The sequence below is a fragment of the Lissotriton vulgaris genome, chromosome 9, assembly GCF_964263255.1.
Source record: "Lissotriton vulgaris chromosome 9, aLisVul1.2, whole genome shotgun sequence".
NCBI classification, from domain to species: Eukaryota; Metazoa; Chordata; class Amphibia; order Caudata; family Salamandridae; genus Lissotriton; species Lissotriton vulgaris.
In genome coordinates this window covers 187,973,793-187,997,704 of record NC_141697.1, presented here as the reverse complement: position 1 = coordinate 187,997,704, position 23,912 = coordinate 187,973,793, and the positions used below count along the sequence as shown (strand labels likewise).

Here is a 23,912-nt window from a genome sequence, read left to right as displayed (position 1 = left end):
TTAGAAATGTCCAGACAGTTGCACGAGGTTATAAAGCTGCTAAGGTTAGAAGTGCCAGACAGGGAGCAGGGAAAGACGAGCCTGTATATATATCCTTTTGGGTGATCTCCTTAAGAACATTGTTAGTGAAGCGGTTTTGACAATGATTCAACAGGTTTGTTTTTAAAGCCGCATAAGAAAATCAAAATAAAATACTTAAATTATTGTCTGTAGGCAAGGTCTTGCATTTCTAATGTCTCACTTTAAATATGCAAATTAAGAGAATGTGAAACAGTTTTGAGAGAAATTGAAGAACAAAATTGTGATAATCTTTGAAAAAGGACTACCTTGTCGAGCAGCAATGACACTCCTTGATCAGCTTGGTAGCACAGATTCTGTCTGTGTATGACACCCACTATACCTTGCCTTACTTAACAGACAATACTCTGATTAGATGGTGTAACACTTGATATTACCCTTAGTGTTTTTTTGAGGGAATGTTGGTTACAGAATTGGGCCAGCTGTGGGAAATACAAGGGCAATCTGTTTGTTAAATCTATTTTTAGAATGTTAAGTTGGTTATGGGAATATGTTCAGTGATATTTGTATGCTCCAAGTGAGCAAACTTTAGCTGCTCAGTCTGAAATAGTTATCTGGGTACATTTATTATTTTGTGATTCCAGCCAAGGCCTAATTTCCCTTGGAAGGTGTTATTTCCGCAAAATTCCTATGACTGGATCCAAGGTGCTAAGACATTATTAGTGAAGGCTTGCTTCCCTGATTTGCACACCCTTCAACTCACTAAGCAAGATTTGTGTGGGAATGCACTTGGACTGGGTACTTTTATAAGGAGAGGAAGAAATTATTAGACTCTTGGGTCCAGCAAGAAATATTGAATGGCAAATGCAATTTAGCATTTCCTTATTAACACGATGCAGCACCCCAAACTAGTTGTAGAATGGAAAGAGGCACAGGACCAGTTTTCACAAGTCCTGTCAAAACTACATCCATGTACTGAGAACTGACCACATAAGTCTTTAAAATATAAAATGTTGTTGACTTAGTTTGTTATTGTCCTGCATGTGTTCCTTCTTCACAATTCAAAATTCTGTCAGTGATTGGTTAGCTAGTTCTCCTATAGCACTAAACCTGTTGTTCTGTTCTTTGACAAAATGTAGTTCTTTCCTCCCTTTTAACACTCTGATCTTCTAATCTTCTCCTTCTGTTTCCAACCGTCCTGTGTTTAGCACTCAAAGCCTGGAACTAGCAGTGAAGGGTGCAGTTCCCTGTCTGAGATAGTTGGTGAAGGTAGAACAATGCTTTTTCATGTTCTGCCATGGCATGATGGCAAATCTTTGTTTATGCATTGTCATTTATTTTTAGAGCACTCAAGTGGGTGTCAGTTCAAGCATTCGTATTTAGCATGGATGTCTACATCGTTCATTTAAATATATTTTTCTGGTATTCTTTTCAGGAAGGCACTATTTTTGCCTCATTCATTAAACAACTGATTCAGTATCTTGAATTGCGGTGTGTGTGCTTATGTGCTCAACGTGAAATTGAAGCTAGTCTGTCAGTATGATTGTGCAAATGTATATTGACTCAAACATCACATTGTGTCATGCCTGCATGTGAACTGATCTCATCTTCAGCCTCATCATGAGCCATTGTGGTTGATCTACATGCATGTAATTGATGTGACGCCTTTTAATACTCTTTGTCGTGCAGTGATTGTGAACCTTTGTGGGGGGGAGGGGGGGGGGGGTTACAGTATCACATCACTCCAATGGCAACTTGTACACCATGTGGAGCTAGGTAATCTGTTGCTGTTTTTCTGTCCTCGAACATCTTTCTGCCCTATCTCTGAGCCTACTTTATAACCTGTGCCAATGTCTTAGTGAGGCTACGCTCTGTAAGAAAGCACAAGGAAGAAAATAAATATAACACACCAGTTTTGTTTTCTGTTTACACAAACAAATTGTATCATCTGAGTTTAAACTCTCAATTCTGTGTCTTTTTCCTTCCATCTACCTGGGCAGTAATTAAATGTATGCAACTTTTGAGTATTTTCAGGTGCCACTGCAGTTTTGGGGAAACTACTATATGGGAGAAATGAATCTTAATTGAAAAGTCAGTTTCTTCTTATAGTATGTACTCTTGTTGTCATCTAAGTGATACTTTCATGAGAAAATGAGAAGCCTTAGCAGAATATTATGGGCATTTATGTTGGATTGTAAAGCTTGAGAAATAGAGGCAAGCCAAAGCAGGGTCTTCTGCTTATGTCCGTACCGGAAAATGTTGGAGTATTGGTGTTCCACTCCAAAAACTGTGAAGCTTTTGTCTTGGTCTTCATCAAGGATGGATGAGAGGCAGTTGAAACCATTAGCATGTATTTCTATGACTTATATTTCTGTTTTCAAGGTCAGCACCAAATCTCTGTATTTTGTACATCGCAACAAATGTCACCAATATTCTGCTGGCACAGGTTTGATCTTGAATATTCGCATCACTCAAGATTAAGGCGTTTGCATCAGACCACCAAGATCTCAGAAACCGTAGACAACATGGGTTTCACAGATTGTAAAAGGATGCAACGTCACCTGCAGCATAAGTCCCCAAATTTTGCCTTTTACTCTCAAATGGAGCACTGGTGTGTGTGGTTTTGCACACCAACTTAAGTAAATGCCCTCAAAATGAGGTTGGGGGTGGAACTCTTTGAGATTAGGTATTTCTCTCCTATTTAAAAAGGTTAGGATGTTAAAATCGCCTGATAAAGATACATGATTGATTGTTCTCTTCTGATAGACCCAAATACAGAGGATCCTCAGCAGTACAAGAACTGGAGGAAGGGCAGGAGAGGCCAGTGATGGTATTCGATTGTGACTATTGAAACTTACACGAGTGCTGGTGGAAATGCTGGTGCACTCTTCGGTTGTATAGTTAAGTGGTAACACCCTCACTCCTTTCAAGGAGAGTCTTGAAGAGAAGTAATCAAAGCAGATACTTTTGTAGTGTGAGGAAGATATAATACTTGAAGGATTGAAAAAGCTTTTGCAACAAATAACTGCATCTTGCAGAGGCTTTCCTAAAGTAAATTTGTCTTTGCTTATTGGGGTGGTTAGGTTATGGGTCTATTGCGGATCAAATATGCTGTTTAATGCTCCCTGATGGAGCTATAACCTGAGAATATGCAGCTCCATCAGCTAAGCAGTAATTTGGGGCAAGAAACCAAGCACATTTGCCCTGAGTATTAAGATTTTCCAGAGACCTGGACGCTAATCCTACTCAGGATTGACTCTTATTTGGGCTGTAGGCCAATTGTTTACATTGAAAAGTTGGGTTTTATCTCGGATTTTGGATGCTAACCCAAAGGAGAACATTCCTGGATACAACATTAGCATTTTAAGGTACTTAACCCCAAATCAGAGTGAAAAGCAGTGGAATTTCAATGAACAAAATTCACGGTAGAAGAGTAGCAATTTGAAGAATCTAGAGGTTTGTTGGCCAGGCCACTTTAGACATCATAGTATAATTTCTAGACACTGGGAGCGCTCGGCATTAAGGTATTCATGTGCAGCCTTTTTGTTCTTCTTGTGCTTGAATGAAGCAGATGTAAAGTAAGGTTTGGCGAAAGGAGTTTGAGTGCCGCAGGAGTTTTAGGATTACAGGTGGCTTCTTACTGTATTAATCACAACTGATTCACAACTCGGCAACAATATCAAGCACAACTCAATTACTTTTAAGGTGGCTTGGATAGATCATACCTGCTGCAGCTAGTAGTGAGTCAGCTCCAGGTTCTTCATGCAGTCTCTTGGCTGGAGCTTGATAAAACAATATAGTGGGGAGTTTGGGAGGTGTCTGATCATTTCCAGTTGAAACATAATTTCTGCCTATTTTATAGTCTGTTAGAAACAGTGACAAAGTTTCTCCAATGAGCGAGCCCAGTTTTTCTATGCTACCCCTGGTCTTGTATACCTCCCTTTTTTTGCAGTATGTTGTCCTTTTGTGGGAACCAAACAGCAAGTTCAGCCGGATCATCAGCTTTAAATCGTTCTCAGTTTGTTGGTTGTTATTAGAGCAATGAGCACCAACAGTTTGAAGATCCAAGTCGGCTCAAATTCCTCAAGTATTCTTAAAATAGTTTCTTCGCTTCACCTCTGGCCTCTTTCATGTCAACAGTTTGTACTGCTAGAGCTTACCTCCAGTATCGACTGTGCTTGGGCTGGTTCCGTTTGCATGTTAGAAATCACGTTTACCCTGTGTCTCAGACTCTGATGATTCACTCAACCCCCCACTCCACTAAGCCATTCCTTCCTAAAACATACCCAGTTTCTTAAGCAGCATTAGTTGACATTTCATGTTCATAAGGCTTTATCTAGACTTCATTACAGCCACTCCTTATCCTTTAGGTCGCCTACATCGGGTTCCCATTTTGCACACCTAGAGGTGTCTGTTTTTGAAACAGACATCTGTTTAGTTTCTCTGCTTCCCATCGACAATCTATTTAACTGAGGGCTCTATGCTGATTTGTCTGCCACCCCTCTGAGTCTTCCTCCCAATATGTGTTGCAGTAAAAGATGTCTATAAAAACATTGAATTGCATAGATCAAAATCCTGTTGCAAGTGTCCAACTGCTTTCCTAGTGTCCTGCAACCAGAAGTTGTATATCCTAAGAATGCTAATCATGTCCCATTTCTGAAACTCTTCCACAGTCAACAACGTTCTGGTAGCAGAAAACCTAAACATATTGGTCTTTTCCTGGTCACCTCCCTCTCCATTCCATCACCCAGTTAGCTCTTTTGCTTATTTGAAGGGCAACTTTGATTGCGTTTCAGATCTTAGCCCCCTTCAGAATGTGCCCAAGACAGACCAAGCTCTATTGTCATTGCCGGATTCTCACCCCAAGTGCTGAAAACCCATATTATATTAGAGCTAGTTGTGAGGCATTTTTACAAATGTTTAGTAGGGGTGTCAATACCCCTTTCAGATTTAAATTGATACCGTTTCACCAGAGCTAGCATTTGAATTTTGTTTTTCCAGAGCATTTCTCTGATTTACTGGTTTGTTTGTTTTTCGTTTTTTTTTCTTTCTGAAGAGTGGTTTGGCATTTCAGTGGTTACATTTCATAAGGTATTTACGGGTTTAGGTAACTCTATCATAAAATGAAAATGACGCATACAGGTTTTGACAGCAGGGCTCGTGAAGGGGGCATTGACACACTGTGCATTTCATATAACAGCTGCCAACCCCAAGTTATACTTACTTAGAGAGTGTATGGATCAGTTTCTCAAAAAAGCAGCATCAGGACAACTGGGCCCTTTCCCTGCATTTCCAGATGTGGTACATCATTGAGTTAATGACTAAATGTAAACAAGAAGCAGCTAAATGACTTAAAAGAGAGGAGATGGACTTCAAAACATGAGTAGACAACCTTTATTCTAAAGATGCATGTCATTTATATGGTTACAGTGAATGCTGTTTGCTGAGAGAGTCGGTGCAAAGGCTCACTGCAATCTCAAAATTCAGTTAGCAAAATAAATGTCCACATAAGGTTCACAATTGTATATAAGTTCGAAATTATTTTGTTATAGGCAGTGTGCCCCATCAAATCTATTTTACGAATATTGGGAATGCTCAAGGTGCATCAGATAGAAATCGTGCTGAGCAGAAACATGATAAATGTCCATGTGAGGTCCTTTCATCTAGGCCTGAGGAAATCATACGCTTTTAGTGCAGTTGGTCATAAAGGGAAGTTCCTTAACTCTGAGCCATTGATCCCAGCTTGTTTTGGTTTTTAATTTGTTTCTTTATGAAGAATTTGAGAAGTGCCTAATCAAAGTAGTTAGCCATCAGATGGAATCACAATGCCTTGTAGATCCTCTATTCTTTGGCTCAGTACTAAGTAAAATTGTTGAGTATTAGTTATGAAGCTGCAAGCATGACGCTGTAGTTGTTATTCCGCAGATGCTACACTCCGGCTCCAGTGTGACGCTTAGCCAATCCCAGCAATCCCGAGAGCTGCAGCAGCTCCAGCAGCAGGCCTCTACAATGGTGCCGAAGGAACAGTTCCTGCAGCTTCAACAGCAATTGCTGCAGTCTGAAAAAAAGAGTCAACAGCTTCAAGAGGAGCTTGAGAACAGGACCTCTGATGGCAACTCGTCACAGGTATGATCTTTTTTTTTTGTACTTTTTTTGGAAGATGATCTTTCCTAATGTGGTGATTTTATTTCTGGTCTTTGAACCTCTTTTGATCGTTTCTCTGGTTATGCCAGTTTTTTCCAAACTTCTCCTTTGGTGAAAAAATCGGTGTCTGACAACCTCAACTTTTGTGATTTCTCAAAAACACCCCTATCCGCTGAGATGATAAACCAAATTTGTGCAGTATCTCTCAATGCCAGTGTTTCATATGCCAGGCAAAAATCTCAAAACTGATTAAAAACTCTTAACAGAAAATACCAGATGAATCTGTTCATCCTCAAAATAGCACACTTTTATTATCCATGGATGACACTAAACTGACTTTAACTTACCCAACTAATACTAACTGGACTGCTTCTACACTTCTCCACTTAAGTCTACTTGCTTTGCATATCAAGCCAATTGACTTTTGTTGTTCAGTGTGTTTAACTCGTGGAACTTTGGAGTGTATGTCCCTTGTGTGTTATCTTCATGTGTTGTCTGTGTTTTGGCAGTGAATGAGTTAACATGTCAAGCTATCCCTCAGGCTACTTAAGATTACAGTATGCGATGGAGAAAGGTCAAAAGCTAAACATTTCTTTGGCAGTATATTTGTCAACTATGTTGTCAGCCAAGCTTGGGAGTAATATATAAATTCTATATTGTCTATTTATGTAGTGATCTACTACAAATGATTTCTCTGATTTGATGCTCGCAGCACTGACTCACACAGACCATGACATAAGTTAGCTTACTTCCGTATGAAGCCTATCACGTATTTACTGCTTACAAGATTAAATAAGCATTTACATGAGCTGTGCTGCCTTAAAGGAGTTGTTCTTTCTGTTGCCTTCCAACTTATTATATTACCAGTGAAGTGTTTGAAGGCACAAACTCTACTACTTGACAACTGTTAAATAACCTACCTACTTAAAAACAGAGGTTAATCGATTGTAGTAACTTTATTTAAACTCTGCCATATGCAGTGGTTCTGGGTAGGGCATTATAAAGTGAGGGTTTGTCCTTCAGCATGTGATTGTTTGAGCATTATTTTGTTATAATATTTGTTGACTTTGCTGTATTTGTAACATTTGTTCTGCCTCCGAGTTCCTTTGCTTGTGTGAGCTTTGTGTTGTTCTGCAGGTGCTAATTTGTTAACAGTTTTACTAATTGCGTTTGGTGTATATGCATGTGTAACAGTAGACTTTATAATACATTGACCTCGGGTGAAGTGTACTACTTGCCTTCTTTCCATAGGCCTTGCTACCGGAGCCGCGAGCAGTGCATACAGATTCCTACAGGAGGATTGGGCGCCTTTGAAGGCTCTGCTGCATGAACGCCCTCCTTCCATTCACAGACACTAATAATTAAAACTGGCATAAGCTGAGAAATGCTTTAATTGGAACAGTAATGACTGAATGGTCCTTTCTTTTTTTTTTACTACTGAGCCGTCTGCAGTATTAGTGTATTTTTTTATTTATTTGAACCCCTACTTTTGTTGAGAAAAAATAATTTTATTTGATTGACTCAATCATTTTATTTATTTATTTGAAAGATAATTCATTTGTTTTTGGTCAACCAAAAATATATATTTTTTGCTTCTTTTTCATCCTGCATGTTGTAAGTATTTATAATGAAGGCAATACATTTTATATGGTATTTGTATAATACTGACTTTATTTATACTGAATTTTGTACAAACTGTATGATATCTTTTTGTCAAGAGAAGGAGAGCATTTAATGTTCTAGGTAAATAAAGAGATTTTAAATATCACATACTTTGGATCTTATTAACATATGATGTAATAAAATCTATAGCGTATGTTTACTCACCCTCGGGGTTTCAAATAACTATTGTAGACTGGCCCTTCAATATATAAGCTTCTTTCTGTACCCATCAGCCAAGTGTCTTGATTTTCAGGTGGATGTTAAGAAAGGCTGTGTTTTTTTCAGGGTGATTAGTGTTAAAATTGTTCATTGATACTGTGAGTCTGCACTGTAATCAAAGCCCTATTTTATAGTCCTGTTGCCCTTGCTGGTGGGCCGCTTGCTGGCAGCAATTCCTCCTGGGTGTTGGCAGCCAAGGGCCATAAGATCGGTTAAATGGCGGTCATGCGTAAAAAGTTCTTCCACAATCTAAACAATGTTTTCTTGAATTGCCTTTAAAGCAACATCGTTTTATACAAAGGATGGTGTACTTGCTTTGTTTCTTCCCATTATTTACACAATTGGCAGAAGAATTTCTGTTTAAATTTGATTATGGAAGAATGGGATTTTTTGTTTTATGTCAATCAGTTTCAAACTTTGTAAACTTGTATTTGCCAATTTGTGGTGGGAAACAAAGGTGAACAGCCTAGCACCCTATTGCTGGGTATTCAACGTGGTATTGACCCCACCAACCCATCCATTTATATTTGTCATTTGCACTTTGGTTTAAATGAGTTTGCTTTGTTGCAACCAAAATTAACAGACTGCTCTTACATTGTTTTGTTCTGCTTGTGAGATTTTCCAATTTTCAGCATGGTTCCTTGAAATGGATGGATCTAATGCCACAAATTAAAGTATGTAAAATTGTAGTTTTATTCACTGCCCTTTTTTACTTACAGGTGTTCTTGCTTGGACAGGTGTTTAACAACCAGTTATCAAATACCAAATATATAACATTAAAATAGAGTATTCGATAACCCCATTGTTAACAGTTAATCCATCCAGATGTTTTTTTATCTAATGTATGTGTTATGTACTATTAGGGTTGTCCCCCTTCCATTCCCACCGTAGAAGAACCTAGTACCACCCTGTAGGAGGACCAAGCAGTCTGCCTCATGAAGTTTATAGAAGTGGATTAGAAACCATTCACAGACAACTGCGATTTAGTCTGGTACAGTAGAGACTTTGCTCACAATCTTCAGATACCAGTCATGTATAGTACCACAGTCAGCAGAGGCTTCCTATGCCTCATATCTATAGAATCACCCAAATGATTATTTTGAAGCCTAGTTGTTATGGCATAAAGAAGGTGTGTCCTTTTTTGAAAGGTAACAAAATCATTGTGCTAGTGCACTAGCCTTTGATTTTGTTCCACACAAAACATCAACTGACGTGATGGACAACGGAGCATTGAGGTCACCATTACATTTCTTGTTCCATACATATGACTTGTTACGGTGCACCCCCTGTGTCTTTGCATTTGTTGACTCTTGAGCTTCAATTTTCAGATCAGGCTCTTTAGGATTGACCTTTTAATGTGTATTATTCCTTTAACTCAACAAGTCTGTTATACTGTGGTGATCTAGATCTTAGAAGCCCTCCACCCACTTGCCAGTCGATGAAGATGCCTTTGTCTACCTCTCTATTTCTGCAGCTCACCCAAGCTTTTTTGTTAATTAACTTTAAGGTTTCTATACTTGCGATCTGTCATTCTTCAGTCCAACAGCTTCAGACAGGCTTTTTGTTCCACATGGAGTGAGTGAGGGCAGTCTCAAGAGGTTGATCAGCTGTTTGTATCCAGGGCTAATCCTGCTGCAGCATACAACTAGGTGCTCCCTGTTATGTAAATGCTAACATTTTCTATGAGCTCTGTCACCTACAGATTTTTTATTAGCACATGTCGAGGTTCAAGAAGAGCATCATTTTATCCCATTTACCGGGTCAGGACTGGATCGCTGGTGCACATCCATCCAGACATTCAGAAAATTTGATCATATGTTGGAGGCACGGAGAAATCTTTCCTTATTGCTATGCAAGCATGCATCAACACTAAATGTCTCTGACCTGTGCATATGTGTCTCTTGGTACAGATGCATTGGTATCCTCAAGATATCTGTGCACTTCCAAGACTGGTCTTATTTTTGCTAGGTAAAATGCTTAGGTCATGTGCCCACAATCTGTAAATGGCTACATACCCTCATTCACATAAACTTCTTATGAGATGTTTCATGAGCTCTTCAAAACTCATTTATTTTCTAACATCTGTTTGGCTTTGAACCTTGTACAGGATGTGCTGCACCATAGTGCTTAGAGATATTTGACATATAGCTGTGATATATGTGCGAGTCCATTAATTTATTCATGAGGTAATCTCAAGTTTAACATGTACATCTTAGAAATCTACATCATCAAGTGATTTCTTAGATGGCTGAAACCCATGTCATAAGGGGCCAGAACTTTTCCCTGTAATGACAGCATGGTCTTGTGCTATTCAAGTAATCTTGGTGATCAACTTGGGAAATCACAAGTCTATTTTTGAACGCCAAACTACTGGTCGTGAACTCTTTTAGAATATCTTCAAAGGCCCCAATTTATCTATCTAAGAGCGTGGAATCCAACTGTTTCAGTTTGTTATCGAGATGGACTGCCTTCTCATTAACAGCACAATCCATGGAGGTCCTCCACTAAGTGAGTTATGGGCTCACTTCCTCATCCACGTGCCTTGCAGAAAGGCACGCTGAAGGTCTTGGTTGGACAGACCAGATTAATTTGAGTACTAAAGAGCGATTTTGTTTTTAATTATTGTTCTGTTCACCATATTTCACCTGTCACTGTGGAAGGATATGTTGATGTGTTGTGGTTCCTCAGAGGTCTCTCACCAAGAGCCTGTAGAATAATTAATTTATTTGAGGGACTAAGCATTTCATAACTCAACTCTGCCGATGTCTATGTGAAGAAAATTGATCTGAAATCTTCTTGTCTCAAATATGATCCCCCAGTCTAGACTTTCAGGCTCTGATTCACTGACCATCAAATCTACTCGGATCTACACAACTACTGGTAAAATGTGGTACCATTGTCAGCCGGTTGCCTATTCAGTCAGGCCACTCAATCATTTCAAATCTCGTTGCCCAGCTAACTCATTGCACTTTTATGCCTACTATATCCCCAACTGTCGACATACCTAACATGAAGTCTGAATGAAAATCGCCTTTTGTTGTCCCAGTAGACTAATAATAATAATGAACTCTTTAGTACCAAGCAATGTTGGAAATGGATGTATTCCTATGCCAAAATCTTCTCTGTTGCAGAAGACTTTTATGTGGCGCATTCTGTTGAACTTTTTGAAACTCATTGATTCTAAGCCCCATGTGGATTTGGGATAGTCCGGCTGATCAAGATCTAGGCACAAGAATTAAGATTAAGTGTGTGACCTTATTGAAGACATGCTTATGTTCAAAAGCAGCTGCTATTTGGCTCGGCTTCAGCTACACATTTGTTGCTCTAATCATCCCATTTAGTAACACTATTAGGTGTCTCCTGGGTTTAGACCGAATGTGGTCCTCAATGTGGCTTACCAAAAGTTGTTCATCTGTTTATCGACTACAAACATAGCATTCAATCAGACATTTATAGAGCAATCCAAATCATCTGTGAGTGTCTCGAGGCGCTGGAGCTGTATGCTGCTATGTGGGGGTTTGATCATTCAAATATCCAGATCTTAACTCTATTCTAAATTGTTGGGGCTACGGTGTGGTCATGAGTTTCAGGGGAAGGTGCAAGAAGAAGCCTCCTAGACTGTTGGCTTGATGGATCCATGGGGTGCCTGTGAGAGAGGGAGGTCAATCGGAGGTGTCTGGTCGGTGGTGGAAGGTCAGGCGTTTGTTGATGTATGCTGGTCCTTCATTGTGCAGGGCATTGTAGGCATGGGTCAGCATCTTGAACTAGCATCTCTTCTGAATCTGGAGCCAATGTAGCTTATTGAGATGGGGTGTGATATGGGCTCTGTTGCGGAGTTCTGTATTGTCTGGAGTGTCTTCTGGAGGCGTGCATTGGTTACTATGTAGAGCGTATTTCCGTAGTCCAGCATGCTGGAGATGAAGTCTTGCGTGATGCCCCTTCTGGTGTTTACCAGAAGCAACCTGAAGATCTTTTGGTGCATGCGAAGGATGTGGAAGCAGGCTGATGAGACTGCGTTTAACTTGTTTCTTCATGGACAGGTTGCTGTCTAGGATGATGCCGAGGTTGCATGCGTGGTCTGTTGAGCCTATGAGTGGGTCGATGGCAAGGTGTTGTTCCCAAAGGTGAGGACTTCTGTTTTCTCTGAATTGAGTTTGAGACAGTTCTCCTTCATCCAGTCAGCGATATTCATCATGCATCTGTGGAAGTTAGCTTTTGTGGTACAGAGATCTTCACATGGATTTTCGGACAGTGAGAGCATTTGCTGTGTCACCTGCCTAGGAGATCATGTTGAGTCCGTGTGATCTGACTGTCGGCCGGGGTGAGGGGGGTCATGTAGGTTTTGAAGAGGGTCTGGCTGGGAGACGATCCTTGGGTGACTCTGGATGGTCTTCTTGGAGGTGTACGGTGGGAGACATATTCTTTGGGTTCTGCCAGTGAGATACAAGGCAATCCAGTTGAGGACGTTTCCTGAATCCCGATGTGGTGGAGTATGTAGATCAGGAGACTGTGTTGAATGCGGCGGACAGGTCCAGGAGGATGAAGGTTGCGGTTTCCTCGTGGTATAAAAGGGCTCTGATGTTGTCTATGACTGTGTTCGGGGCTCTCTGGGTGCTGTGGTTAGCTCAAAATCCTGATTGGGAGGGATCCAGAAGGTTGTGGTCTTCTTGGTGGTGAGTGAGTTGCTGGTTGATTGCTTTCTCAAGGTCTTTAACTTGGTAGGGAAGCAGTGAGATGGGTCGGTAGTTTTTAAATTGTGCTGGGTCAGTGGAGAGTTTTTTTAGCACAGGCCTCACTTCAGTGTGTTTCCAGTCCTCAGGGGAGGAAGCAGCAGTGATTGTCTTGCTTCAGAGATTGAAGGCGTGGTGGGAGCATGGGTCTTACAGAGTTCATGGAGTTCATGATGGAGATAATGTCTCGAATAGTGAAGAGTTCCCAGTGGGTGAGAAGGTGTTCCAGGATTGTGTTCATGGGTGTGCGCAGGTTGATGCGGTCTGTGGGAGAGGGTTGGCATTCGACGTGTTCATAGATGGCCGAGATCTTGTTTGAGGAAGAAGTCCGTGAGGTTGCTGCACAATTCCTGGGTGGGAGTGATGTCGTTCTCTGTGCCTGCGGGATTGCTGAAACGGGATTGCTGAAATCCTTCATGATGGCCAAGAGTTCTTTGTTGTGGGGTTGTGGTGGTTTTTATGTGGTCTGCTAGGTCGTTGTCTTATTTTCTTTCAGGATGCGGTGGTACTGATTAAGAACAGTCTTGTAGGCAGTGCAGTCTTCTGTGTTTTTTGCTGATGCGCCACTTTCTTTCAAGTTGTCAACAGTTGCTACTGGTAGAGGGCAGCTCCTCGGTGAACCAGCTTGCTCTTTTTCTTTGTTGTTTGACCTTGGCTGTCTTGGCAGGGTTGATGGTGTCGGTGCATTTTGTGATCCACTGGGCGAAGTTCTTTGCTGTTTGTTCAGGGTTACGTGTAGAGACTCGAAGATGGGAGTAGAGCGTTTCATTCAATGGTCTTATGTTATCTTTTTCCAGTCTTTGTGTGGATCTGAGGGCCCCGGTCCTGGGGTAGTTGGGCCCTGAGATGGTGAAGTGTGCGCTGTGGTGGTATCTGACTGTCACTCGAGGTGATGATGGGGTCTGGTGTTTTGCCTGCATTGTGGGTGGGTTGGTGACAAGCTGCTTGAGTCAGATGTTGCTCATGCTTTCCAGGAGGTCGATGGAATGGGCATTACTGACTCCATCGAGGTGGAAGTTAAGTCGATTGCCAGTGGGGCAATGATTTTGCCAGTGGGGCAATGATTTCCCGGATGGTGCCGCAGAAGCTGGTGCGTGGTCCTTGTGGTCTGTATGCAAGTGTACCTCTGTTGCTTTTTCCATCTCTGCGGAGTTGGAAGTTGAGGTGTTACATTATCAGTGTTTGGTCGTCAGGGGATGTTGTGCAGCAGATAGTTTCCCTGAAGATGATGGCGGTTCCGCCTCCGTGCTTGTTAGTTCAGTCTTGCTGCCTTTTCTTGTAATCTGAAGTGGGGTGAAGCCAGGTTTCTGTGAGGAAGGGAAAGTCCGGGGTGGGGGAGGAGATAGTGTCCCAGATCTCTGTTGAGTTTTTCCAGAGTGAACGTGCGTGAAGTTGGATGCACAGGAGTGTCATCGTGGGGTTCTTGGTCGATGTAGTAGGTGCGGCCGCGTTTGCTGTGTTGGTGACATTGGTTGCTTCCATGCTGAATGTGAGGCGGCAATGTCGGAAGTAGAACAGTCCTTTGGTGGTCTGTGGGGATATGCAGCAGCAAAGGTGGTTGATTCGTCCGAGGTCCAGGGCTCGGAGGTCTGCAGCAGTGTAGCTTCATGAGGTGGTAGGCACTGGGCACAGTCCAGGCTCAGACGCGCTTGACTTTGGTGCGCCGGTGGGTTGGCCATTCAGCGGCCTCCCTAAGTAGCCCTGGGAGGTGGGAGGAACTGGCAGGGAGGCGGGAGCGCGGGGAACAGTAAAACTTCAGAGGAGGTGAAACGGCGGGAGCGGGCATTGTCAGTGAAACCAACCAAGTTGCCAAAACGGAATAGAGAGATGCCAAACCCAAATCCTGCAAAAAGACTACCACAAATGGAAGTCACCAGTAATCAAGTTAAATTGCCTAGATCGGCAGCAGTCGCCTGGCAAAGGGACCGAGCAGCTGGCATCAAGGGCAGAGACGCAGCACAGTCAGGAGGCGCTAGGCAGCTTGGGGAGTGGCTCACAAGACCAGGAGGTCAAGGGCTTCTCATATGGACCCCGATCAGTGGCTTCCATAATGAGCCCTGAGAGGTGGAGGGGCTGACAAGGAGGGCAAGTGGCGGGAAAATGGGGGGGGGGGTGAAACTGCAGGATCAGGTGGGAGCAGTGAAACCAGCTAGCAATTTCTAAAACTGAATAAAGAGAGGCCAAACCCAAATCAAGCAGATGGACTACCTCAAATTAAAATGCCAAGTAATCCAATTGCCTAGACAGGCAGTGGTAGTCTGGCAGCGGGACCAAACAGCCAGGCTTGAGGGCAGAGATGCTCCACAGTCGGTAGAAGCTAGGCAGCGTGGGGAGTGGTTCACAAGGCCAGGTGGTCAAGGGCTTCCTATACCTATACCTATACCTATACCTATACCTACACCAGAACCATTACCTATACCTACACCAGAACCATTACTTGATCCAGGCTTAGACACCATAGCTGGTCTTGATCAGCAGATAACATTCTTGAAGCTCCTTACTAACAGAGCTTATTTAATTAAGTACCTAAAGTCAACCCTTCACCTAACTGAGCTTTCTGGTTATCGGTGCTGCCTTGGATCCATCCAGAGCATTGTCCTTCTTTATACTAACAGGTTATGGTCTACAGATTCCTGAAAAGAAGCAAAAGCCTTATACTGTCGCAAGGAGTCTGCTAGTAAGCAGAACATTGCCTTGGGATGAAAGGCCATCCGAGTGTAGAGACTGAGTCTCTACAACATCAGTATCTCAGTCCAAATCATGACTAGCTCACAGTGCCTTGCCTAAACTCCAGAAGAGCATGTGCTTTTGACAGACTTAGAACATGACCCTTTAGTCCCCAAGGGAACCAAGGAAACAGATATTTGCCTTTTGTCTCTCACTCATGCGCTTCTTTAGTAAACAAAAGAAAGACATGATGAAAGTTTACAATATGTTTATTAGAACTATTGTAGTCGCGGTTTTAAAACTTTTTCGGCTGTAAGCCATAAAAGCACATGGAATACAACATACATAAAACATTTGGCATTTACAGTACAAATGTACAAAATTCTGTATGGTAATATAACCAATGAAGCAACCTATGACTCTTTGCTACCATGCGGGCTCCTACAGCGTAAGGATTTAATGCAGTTTGTCGGAGGGCCTGGTACCTCCCTAGGCTTGATTTGATTGTTGACATAATTGCGTATCCAGCTATTCTGAAGCTAAGCAAGGATGGCTTTCTGGGCAATAAGATAGGTTAATCACCTGCTAAAAGGTTAAAAAGAATGTAAAAACTCTCAAATGTATCCTGTTATACAACAAAAATTTGCCTTCCTATTTTCCAACGATTGTACAGCTCCCATGTTGCTGTTCGCCACTATCCAAGTTTCTTTTGAGTGATACCTGACTTGTACCTTATTCTCCACACATTCATCAGAAAAATTGGTAGTCTATTATGAAGCATATCTGCTGTGATAAGTAGGCAAATACAACTAAGCAATGTAATCCTCATAACTAGCCAGCTGTATTCAATAAACAACCCCACCATGGCAAATAATATATCTGTGTAAGCCTACCCTCACTAGAGAGTACGGGGTGTTTAGTGACCTCAGGCATTAGCAACAGACCTGATACCTGGCTTGCGTTCCTTTCAGGATAGGTCTTGCTGCCGCAATTCAAATGTAGACAGTACCTAGCATGAAAGACTAGGTGACTATACACCCAGCAAGCAGAGGTGATGAGTATTAGCAAAATGTCAAAAGCTTTAATACAAAGGTTGCAAACCGTTCTATACAGTTACTTCTGAAATGTAACTCAAAATGCAATGGAGCCTTAGGCACATCGCACCCTATTGTCCCTTTGGTGGAAGCCAGATGTAGGCAAGTCTAGGACACTATTTGAGAATTTCCTCCTTCCCCTCTCTTGCTTCAACAATGCCTATTTTCAATAAGAAAAAGTTACCATATTCACTGCTAATCTGACCTCTCTCGCAGACACTTCTTCCCATTTTGCTTCAGCTTACCTGGCCTTGCCACAGAGCAAACGGGTGCCACAAGGTCTACCGTGTGGTGAAAAATACTTCATAGCTTGTCCAGAACAATACCCAATCCTCTGTGAATCTATGGGTTCCATACAAGAGTAAGTGGATGCAAAGCTCAATCCATGTGTCTGGAGAACACAGATTTAGCCACAGGATACCTCTAGGGCTCAAATACTATCCATAACCTTTCAACATGTCCCTTTCGTACGTGAATAATCCAACTAACAGGCCTAGGTTTACGCACTAGTGTCAGTTAATCGTGTAGACTTCTCACTCTTTAACTTTATTTACATCTGTTCTTAATTGCTTGCCTTTAATTTTGGAAGATCTGGAGTTTTGGGTCTTGCAACACTGGTTGTTAAAGAACAAAACTTACAAACTCCAAAACACAGATGACAAAGTGACTGTGTAAGGATCTATGTTATGTTATGTTATGTTATGAAACATTTTATTACGCGCTCTGCTACTACAAAGTATCCTGGCGCGATATGTGAGCACTAAGCTGACCCAATCCAGAAAAGAAAGAAACAGAAAACTAAGTACTGAGATTAAAAAGATGGGTTTTTAGCCCTTTCTTGAATCCTGCTAGTGTAGTTGATGATCTCAGAAAAAGCGGTAAGGCATTCCAGGCCCGTGCTGTTTGGACAGAAATTGACTGACCACCCAGTCTCGCATATCTGACTTTAGGCATAGACATCAGACGGAGATTGGCCGATCGAAGGGCACGATGAGGAGTATAAAAAATAAACCTCTTGTGCAAATATTGTGGGCCTTGCTGATGCAGGGCCCGAAAGGCCAGAACCAATGATTTGAACATAATGCGATGTGCCACTGGGAGCCAGTGGAGCTTTCGAAGATGGGCACGTGCACTAGTTCTTCGTGGAAGATGGAACAAAAGTCGCACGGCCGCGTTCTGAATGATCTGCAATCGCTTTATGGATGCTTTATCTATGGAACGGCCATATTGTTTGTTTTGAAACTAGGGTTCTGGCTGGGACTGGCCTCCAAAATAGCTGTAGATCATTAGGAGTAAAGCAAGTATGTACTGGTGTATGTATATGTATAGCGCGCACAAGGGCCAAAGTACATCATTGAAGACCATCAAAGCCAAAGGGTAAGAGAAGGGGAAGCTGGGTTGTGAACCATTAATACATTTTGATGTAGTCTTCTTTAAAGATATGCTGTTGCAGATCCTGGATGCATAGATGAAAAAGGCTTGCTGTCTTGTTTTTTCTTTTGTGCAATTCTTAGTCTGCAGCCTGATAATGTCCTTGCTGTAGGTGTGCCATGATCCACCAGCGAAGGTGAGCTTGTCTGCAAGATAAGCAGGGTTGCTGGTCGTGATAGCTTTTTAAATGATGCAGCTGGCCGGAACAAGGACAAGGGAGGCCAGAAGCTTCTCCCCACTTTAAAGATACAATTGGGTATAAATAATAGACCGTAGACACCAACAGTACACTTCTGGACATGTGGATACTCTGCCAGGAAGGACTGCTGTTCTGCTAAAATTCCACTCTGCTTGAGTGGACCCTGCTGGATTCTTGCTTTGCTGTGCTCACCTGCTGCTCTCCTGCCTGGGTGAGAAGGACCGGAACAGCATCTCTTGAACCCAGAGTGATTCTAAGGGCTCTTTGGCAGGCCGCCTGATCTGAAGCCTCAGTTACATAACAGGCTTCCAACAACCTTGCATCCGGACTCTTCCACCTTGAGTCTACCCTGTCAAGTGGTGCCACCCCAGCCCTGGACCTTTGGAAGTGGGCTTCAGGTGTTTTGCCAGCCTCTATGGGACGCATCTCCTCCGTTGCGTCGTGCAAACCTGATTAGAACCAATGCATATTTCTGCTGTGTGGATTGGAACCGTCACACAGACTCACATCGTCACCGCTCCCCACATCGCCTTCAGAACCGCCACTGGGTGACGCATCCTTGGTGCAGGCCCTCGCATCGACGGCAGCCTCAACTACTATGACTGATTCCGCATTGCAGCCTCGCAGCTCTTCGGAACTGACTCATCGCCCTGGCTGCGCACTGCATCCTCGATCCCGGACTTCACATTGCAAATCCTGTCTACAGGATCCTCAACATCGATACAACTGGACCACGCACTGCAGCCTCATCAGATCTCATAACCAACACATTACTTCAGCTTTGCATCACATCTTCGGTGCAGATCAAATCAACACTCTGCAAACTAGTGTTTAAGGTACTCTGCTTCAGTGGGCCTAACTGGGTCCCTGTAGCTGGCCTGCACTCTGTTGCCGTCAGCCTGAACTTGTGACTTTGTCCTAGTCTAGTGCGACCAGATATCCACAGCTGGCGCTTTATGCCTTTTGGCGTTATTTTCTATAAAAAGTTAAAATTCATTAACTCAGATTCTAAAATTTGGATTTTTGGCATTTTAGTTTTTTTTATTCAACATCACTCTATTTTTCCAATACTGTTGTTGGCTCCTTTTGTGGTGTATTTTCACTGTGGTAATGTTTGAAGTGTTGTACAAATACTTTACCCATTGGATCTAGGTTAAGCCTGGCTGCTCTGTACCAAGCTACCAGGGGGTTGAGCACAGGTTAATTTGGGTTATTCATGCTCGCTACCCTGACCAGTATTGTGGTTTGTGCTTGACCAGGGCTCACACCTCAGTCAACCAACAACCAAATTTCTTACAGTGCTGTTTTATCAAGATGTAGTAGCTCTTCATTTTACTTTATGGCATTTTGTTTAGGGTGGCAATGGCCACGAGCTGCTTTTAAGGAAGATGGAGCAACGCATGGTGGATGTCGAGCAGAAGCTGAGAATTGTGAAGCTTCTCCTTCAAGAAAAAGTGAATCAGCTGCACGAACAGGTATGTGTTTTTTCAGTGAATATTTGGAAAAATAAATAGGTGAAATTGGGAATTTGGATAGTTTCAAGTTATGCTGTTATTAATTGACCAATAAAATGGTAAATTAAATCATGCTAAATTCATCACGCCACGTATGCAATGCTTAGGAGCTGAGATACTTGGGCATAGCTGTACAAATCAGTGGAGGCACCCCATCTTTTGACGTTTATGGCTGGTGACTACAAGACTAGTGCTTAATTACCTTCTCATCTGTCTGAGGTGGGTGACACCAGATGTCCTGTAGGATATACTCCAAGGATTAGGAACTGTTGACTGAAAATTGCCTTGCCTTCTACAGAAAGGTTCCATGAACTGCCAACACTATTGATGAAAGTACCATGTATGGTCCCCCTTCAAGCCTCCCCAAACAAGCTGGTCCTCCGCAAGCGGGCAGCAGTCTTACCATGGTGGTGTCTCCATTTCATGTTGTTCAAGCCATTGCTTAGCATGCATGTTAACCCCCTCCACATCTTTCCATGGCAGAGGAAAGAGTACATGGGCTCAATCCTAGGTGTGCTCTCAGTTTTACATAGACTGGGTCAAAGATGTTTATTGATGACCCAGCTGCAGCTGTGTTGGCTTTGAAAGTTAGAATAAAGGGGATGTTAGTCAAAGGTGTGCCAGTTGTCAGTGCCATCTGTCATACCCTAGCTACAACAGATCCACCAAAGGGCATTAGGGTTAATTAACAAGAGCAAAGGTGGCACCTTATGCGTTGTCAAGAGCTGTGCTTCATCCATATCTGTTGCACTGAAACTTGAACTTCTGTAAAAGCATTCAATAAGCACCATAGGGTGGGTTTGCAGGCTAAGAAATACTCATTATGCTAAATTGGTTTTCCAGATTTTTTCAGTGAACTTTTTGCTACTGTCAGACTTACCTCCTTGGATGTGCATTGCTAGGGGATTCATTCAGTGATGAGCAATTTGCAGGAAGAAGTATTTATCAGAAGTATATGGGTGGCTAGACCTGTTTTGCCAGGTCAGAGGAGGGATGTGCTCTGCTGTCCTGGCAGAGTAATCCTGACATACATATTTGTTGACCACCAAGCAGGTGCAGGTCTCTGTGCCATCTGCAGAGCCCTTTCCACATGGGCACCACTGAAGGCACTAAAGCTTTATTGTGCAAGTGCCATATTCAATGTACTACAAAGCAGCAAAGAGGGAGTTTGTTTTTGAAAATAAAAAATGTAATTGCCCTGACACAGCAGGAGACTTCTCCTAACATGTGCAGATGATTTATTTGCCTTCTTGTTCGGGACTACCAGGTTTTCCCTTGCTGTCTTGTCGTGTAGTTCCTAGGAGTCCTGAGGACCTGCGCATTTTGAATGACCTAAACTGAGTGCTTGGTGGTCAAGAAGCTTCCGGACACCTCCATAGGATAAGTCAGCCGTTAGGCCAGCTAGCTCTACAGTGCCACTACTACCCCCCTGTATATTACAGTGGTGTAGGTAGTTTCTGGCAACCACTGAACATGACGTCCATGATTCCTCAGGGATCGTGGAAAACAGTACAGTACTTTTCGCTCAGTCACTTGTGCTCACTTATTCTCAGAAAATACACAGGATGGCGATTAGGACGTTCAATAAGTATTTATTGATCCAGCGTCGGTCTTGTGTAAAACATATTTGCTGCAACAATCAGGAGACAGAAGCATATGAAAGAAATCGCAAGTACCAATATACTAAACAGTAGATACATTTCCACCATAGTGCGAAGAAGATGAACATATAGAGTTCAAATAAAACAGTAGCATTTGCATACTTCTATAATGTGCGCCCTACGTAATTTGCCCAAATGTACCTAGCCTAGATGTAGGTGTTGCATGTAGATGTGTGTGTATATCTGTGTGTGTGTATATCTGTGTGTGTGTATATCTGTGTGTGTGTATATCTGTGTGTGTGTATATCTGTGTGTGTGTATATATATATATATATATATATATATATATATATATATATATATATATTCATTCGTATTACCGTCACCTTCAAGTGATCAAGGGCTCTTGAAGCCCGAAACGAACGCGTCGTTGCAGGCTGGTGAGACGCAAATAAACAAACATCTTGCCTGAAATCGTTGTGGTGGTCTGAGTTCCTTCCTCGCCGCAAGTCAGAAGTGGTGGGAATTGTTTGGTGCATATATATATATATTCGTATTACCGTCACCTTCAAGCAGCAGTTAATAACGAACACCAACTTGTATAAAGGTAGCCTTTTTAATTAGCAAAATTCATAGGTAATCTTCACTCTACCCGTTTCGGGAATGTTTTCCCTTGTTCACGACTGATGGTAGAAGATTTGTGATAGGTTTAAATAAACATGTGATACTTTCAAAACAAAAGGCAGTGAAAACAGACTTCCGCTGTTGTGCAAATGTAAACAAATGAAGAAAGTGCGGTTTACCATTTACAAATTCATTACTTTCCGAAGCAGTTATTGGCACACATAATGAAAAGAATAACATGACATTATTGACATTTTTGTTAGGCTAATGTCACAAAATGTGTGATTGAAATTAATTTGGTTCTACCACTCATATAATTAGCTTATCACATGCATGTGTTTTTCTTAGGAGACATAATTTCTTCACTGTATCCGTTGATGCAATTCAGCCGCAGTGGGCAAAAAAATTAATTAATCAGACAATTATTTGACATATGTGAACAATCGAGTGCTTCATAGCAGTGTTGCCGTCCCGCCCTAGTGGGCAAAATTCAAGTGAAACCAAATTACTCACACTAACCGTGTAGAATCAAACATTAAGCCATTATTTATCCATTGTTAATCCTATTGCCATTGTGGGCACAATTCTCAGTAAAGTTATATCCAACAACTTTAACTGCCCACACTGTGAAGTAGAAGAAACTTTTGCTCTCTAACTTCTCTTCAACGCTGCATTTTCTTACATATTCTAGAAGAAATACATAACATAAAATAAACAAAACCAATAAACCGTAGGTGTAGTAGTGATTAAAAGTTTCTGTTAAAATTGAGACAACAACATGTGATATTAGCAATATATACAATTCAAAAAGCTTACATGAAAAAAACTGTGGTAGCTTTGAAGCACTCGATTGTTCACATATGTAAAATAATTGTCTGATTAATTAATTTTTTTGCCCACTGTGGCTGAATTGTGTTAACGGATACAGTGAAGAAATTATGTGTCCTTAAAATACACATGTGTGTGATAAGCTTCCAAAAAATGTATGTGCCCACTGCGGCTGAATTGCATCAACGGATACAGTGAAGAAATTATGTCTCTTAAGAAAAACACATGCGTGTGATAAGCTGATTATATGAGTGGTAGAACCAAATTAATTTCAATCGCACATTTTGTGACATTCGCCTAACAAAAATGTCAATAATGTCATGTTATTCCTTTCATTATGTCTGCCAATAACTGCTTCGGAAAGTAATGAATTTGTAAATGGTAAACCCAACTATCTTCCTTTGTTTACATTTGCACAACAGCGGAAGTCTGTTTTCTCTGACTTTTGTTTTGAAAGTATCACATGTTTATTTAAACCTATCACAAATCTTCTACCATCACTCGTGAACAAGGGAAAACATTCCCGAAACGCGTAGAGTGAAGATTGCCTATGAATTTTGCTAATTAAAAAGGCTACCTTTATACAAGTTGGTGTTCGTGATTTACTGCTGCTTGAAGGTGACGGTAATACGAGTGGATTTGAGGTTCGCCACCTTTTCACGAACTGCTGTCGAAATGGCGTTGCTCGGCGGATGCTGAGCCCAAGAAGTGTATATATGTATGTGTATATATATATATATGTATGTGTGTATGTATATATATATATATTCATTCCCCTAGGGAAGAACCTACCCTCTCACCTGATGGTAGAAAATGAAGATCCCCGTGTTTGCTCCAAGGATGACACCCCATAAGAGATGTCAAACCCTATGTTTTAAAAATTCCGCATGCAGGACCCTGTGTCACCGTGTAAAGAATTCTCCTCTAATTGGCAGGGGGAATAAGCGTCTTATATACTAGAGGGGTCACTCCAAGGTTTCTTCTAGAATCAATATGTTTTGAAAACAATCATAAATGTTTTGAAAAATATCATAAATGTTTTTCTAAAACAATGCAATCATGCACGGCGAGCCTGTTGGCCAAGGAGGAAAAAAGTGTCTACCCTTATACAGAATAATTATGCAGTGCCTAAGGACATGTTTATGTACCGTCAGATACAGGGAATATGATAGAATACTAAG

General features: G+C 41.8%; 1 protein-coding gene across 7 annotated transcripts in view; it reads left to right on the top strand.

The window, feature by feature from the left end:
* Window positions 1–23,912, top strand: part of NIN (ninein) — a 321,323-nt gene that overhangs the window by 283,013 nt on the left and 14,398 nt on the right. For 3 of the 7 annotated variants that reach the window (XM_086937310.1, XM_086937307.1, XM_086937306.1), the window contains 2 exons: window positions 5,944–6,144; window positions 19,520–19,639. In XM_086937310.1, the coding sequence (XP_086793436.1) occupies window positions 5,944–6,144; window positions 19,520–19,639 (321 nt within the window). Of the gene's footprint in view, window positions 1–1,226; window positions 1,288–5,943; window positions 6,145–7,413; window positions 7,931–19,519; window positions 19,640–23,912 lie in introns of those variants that run through there. The other 4 variants (XR_015299899.1, XR_015299898.1, XM_086937309.1 and 1 more) reach the window with 2 other exon arrangements.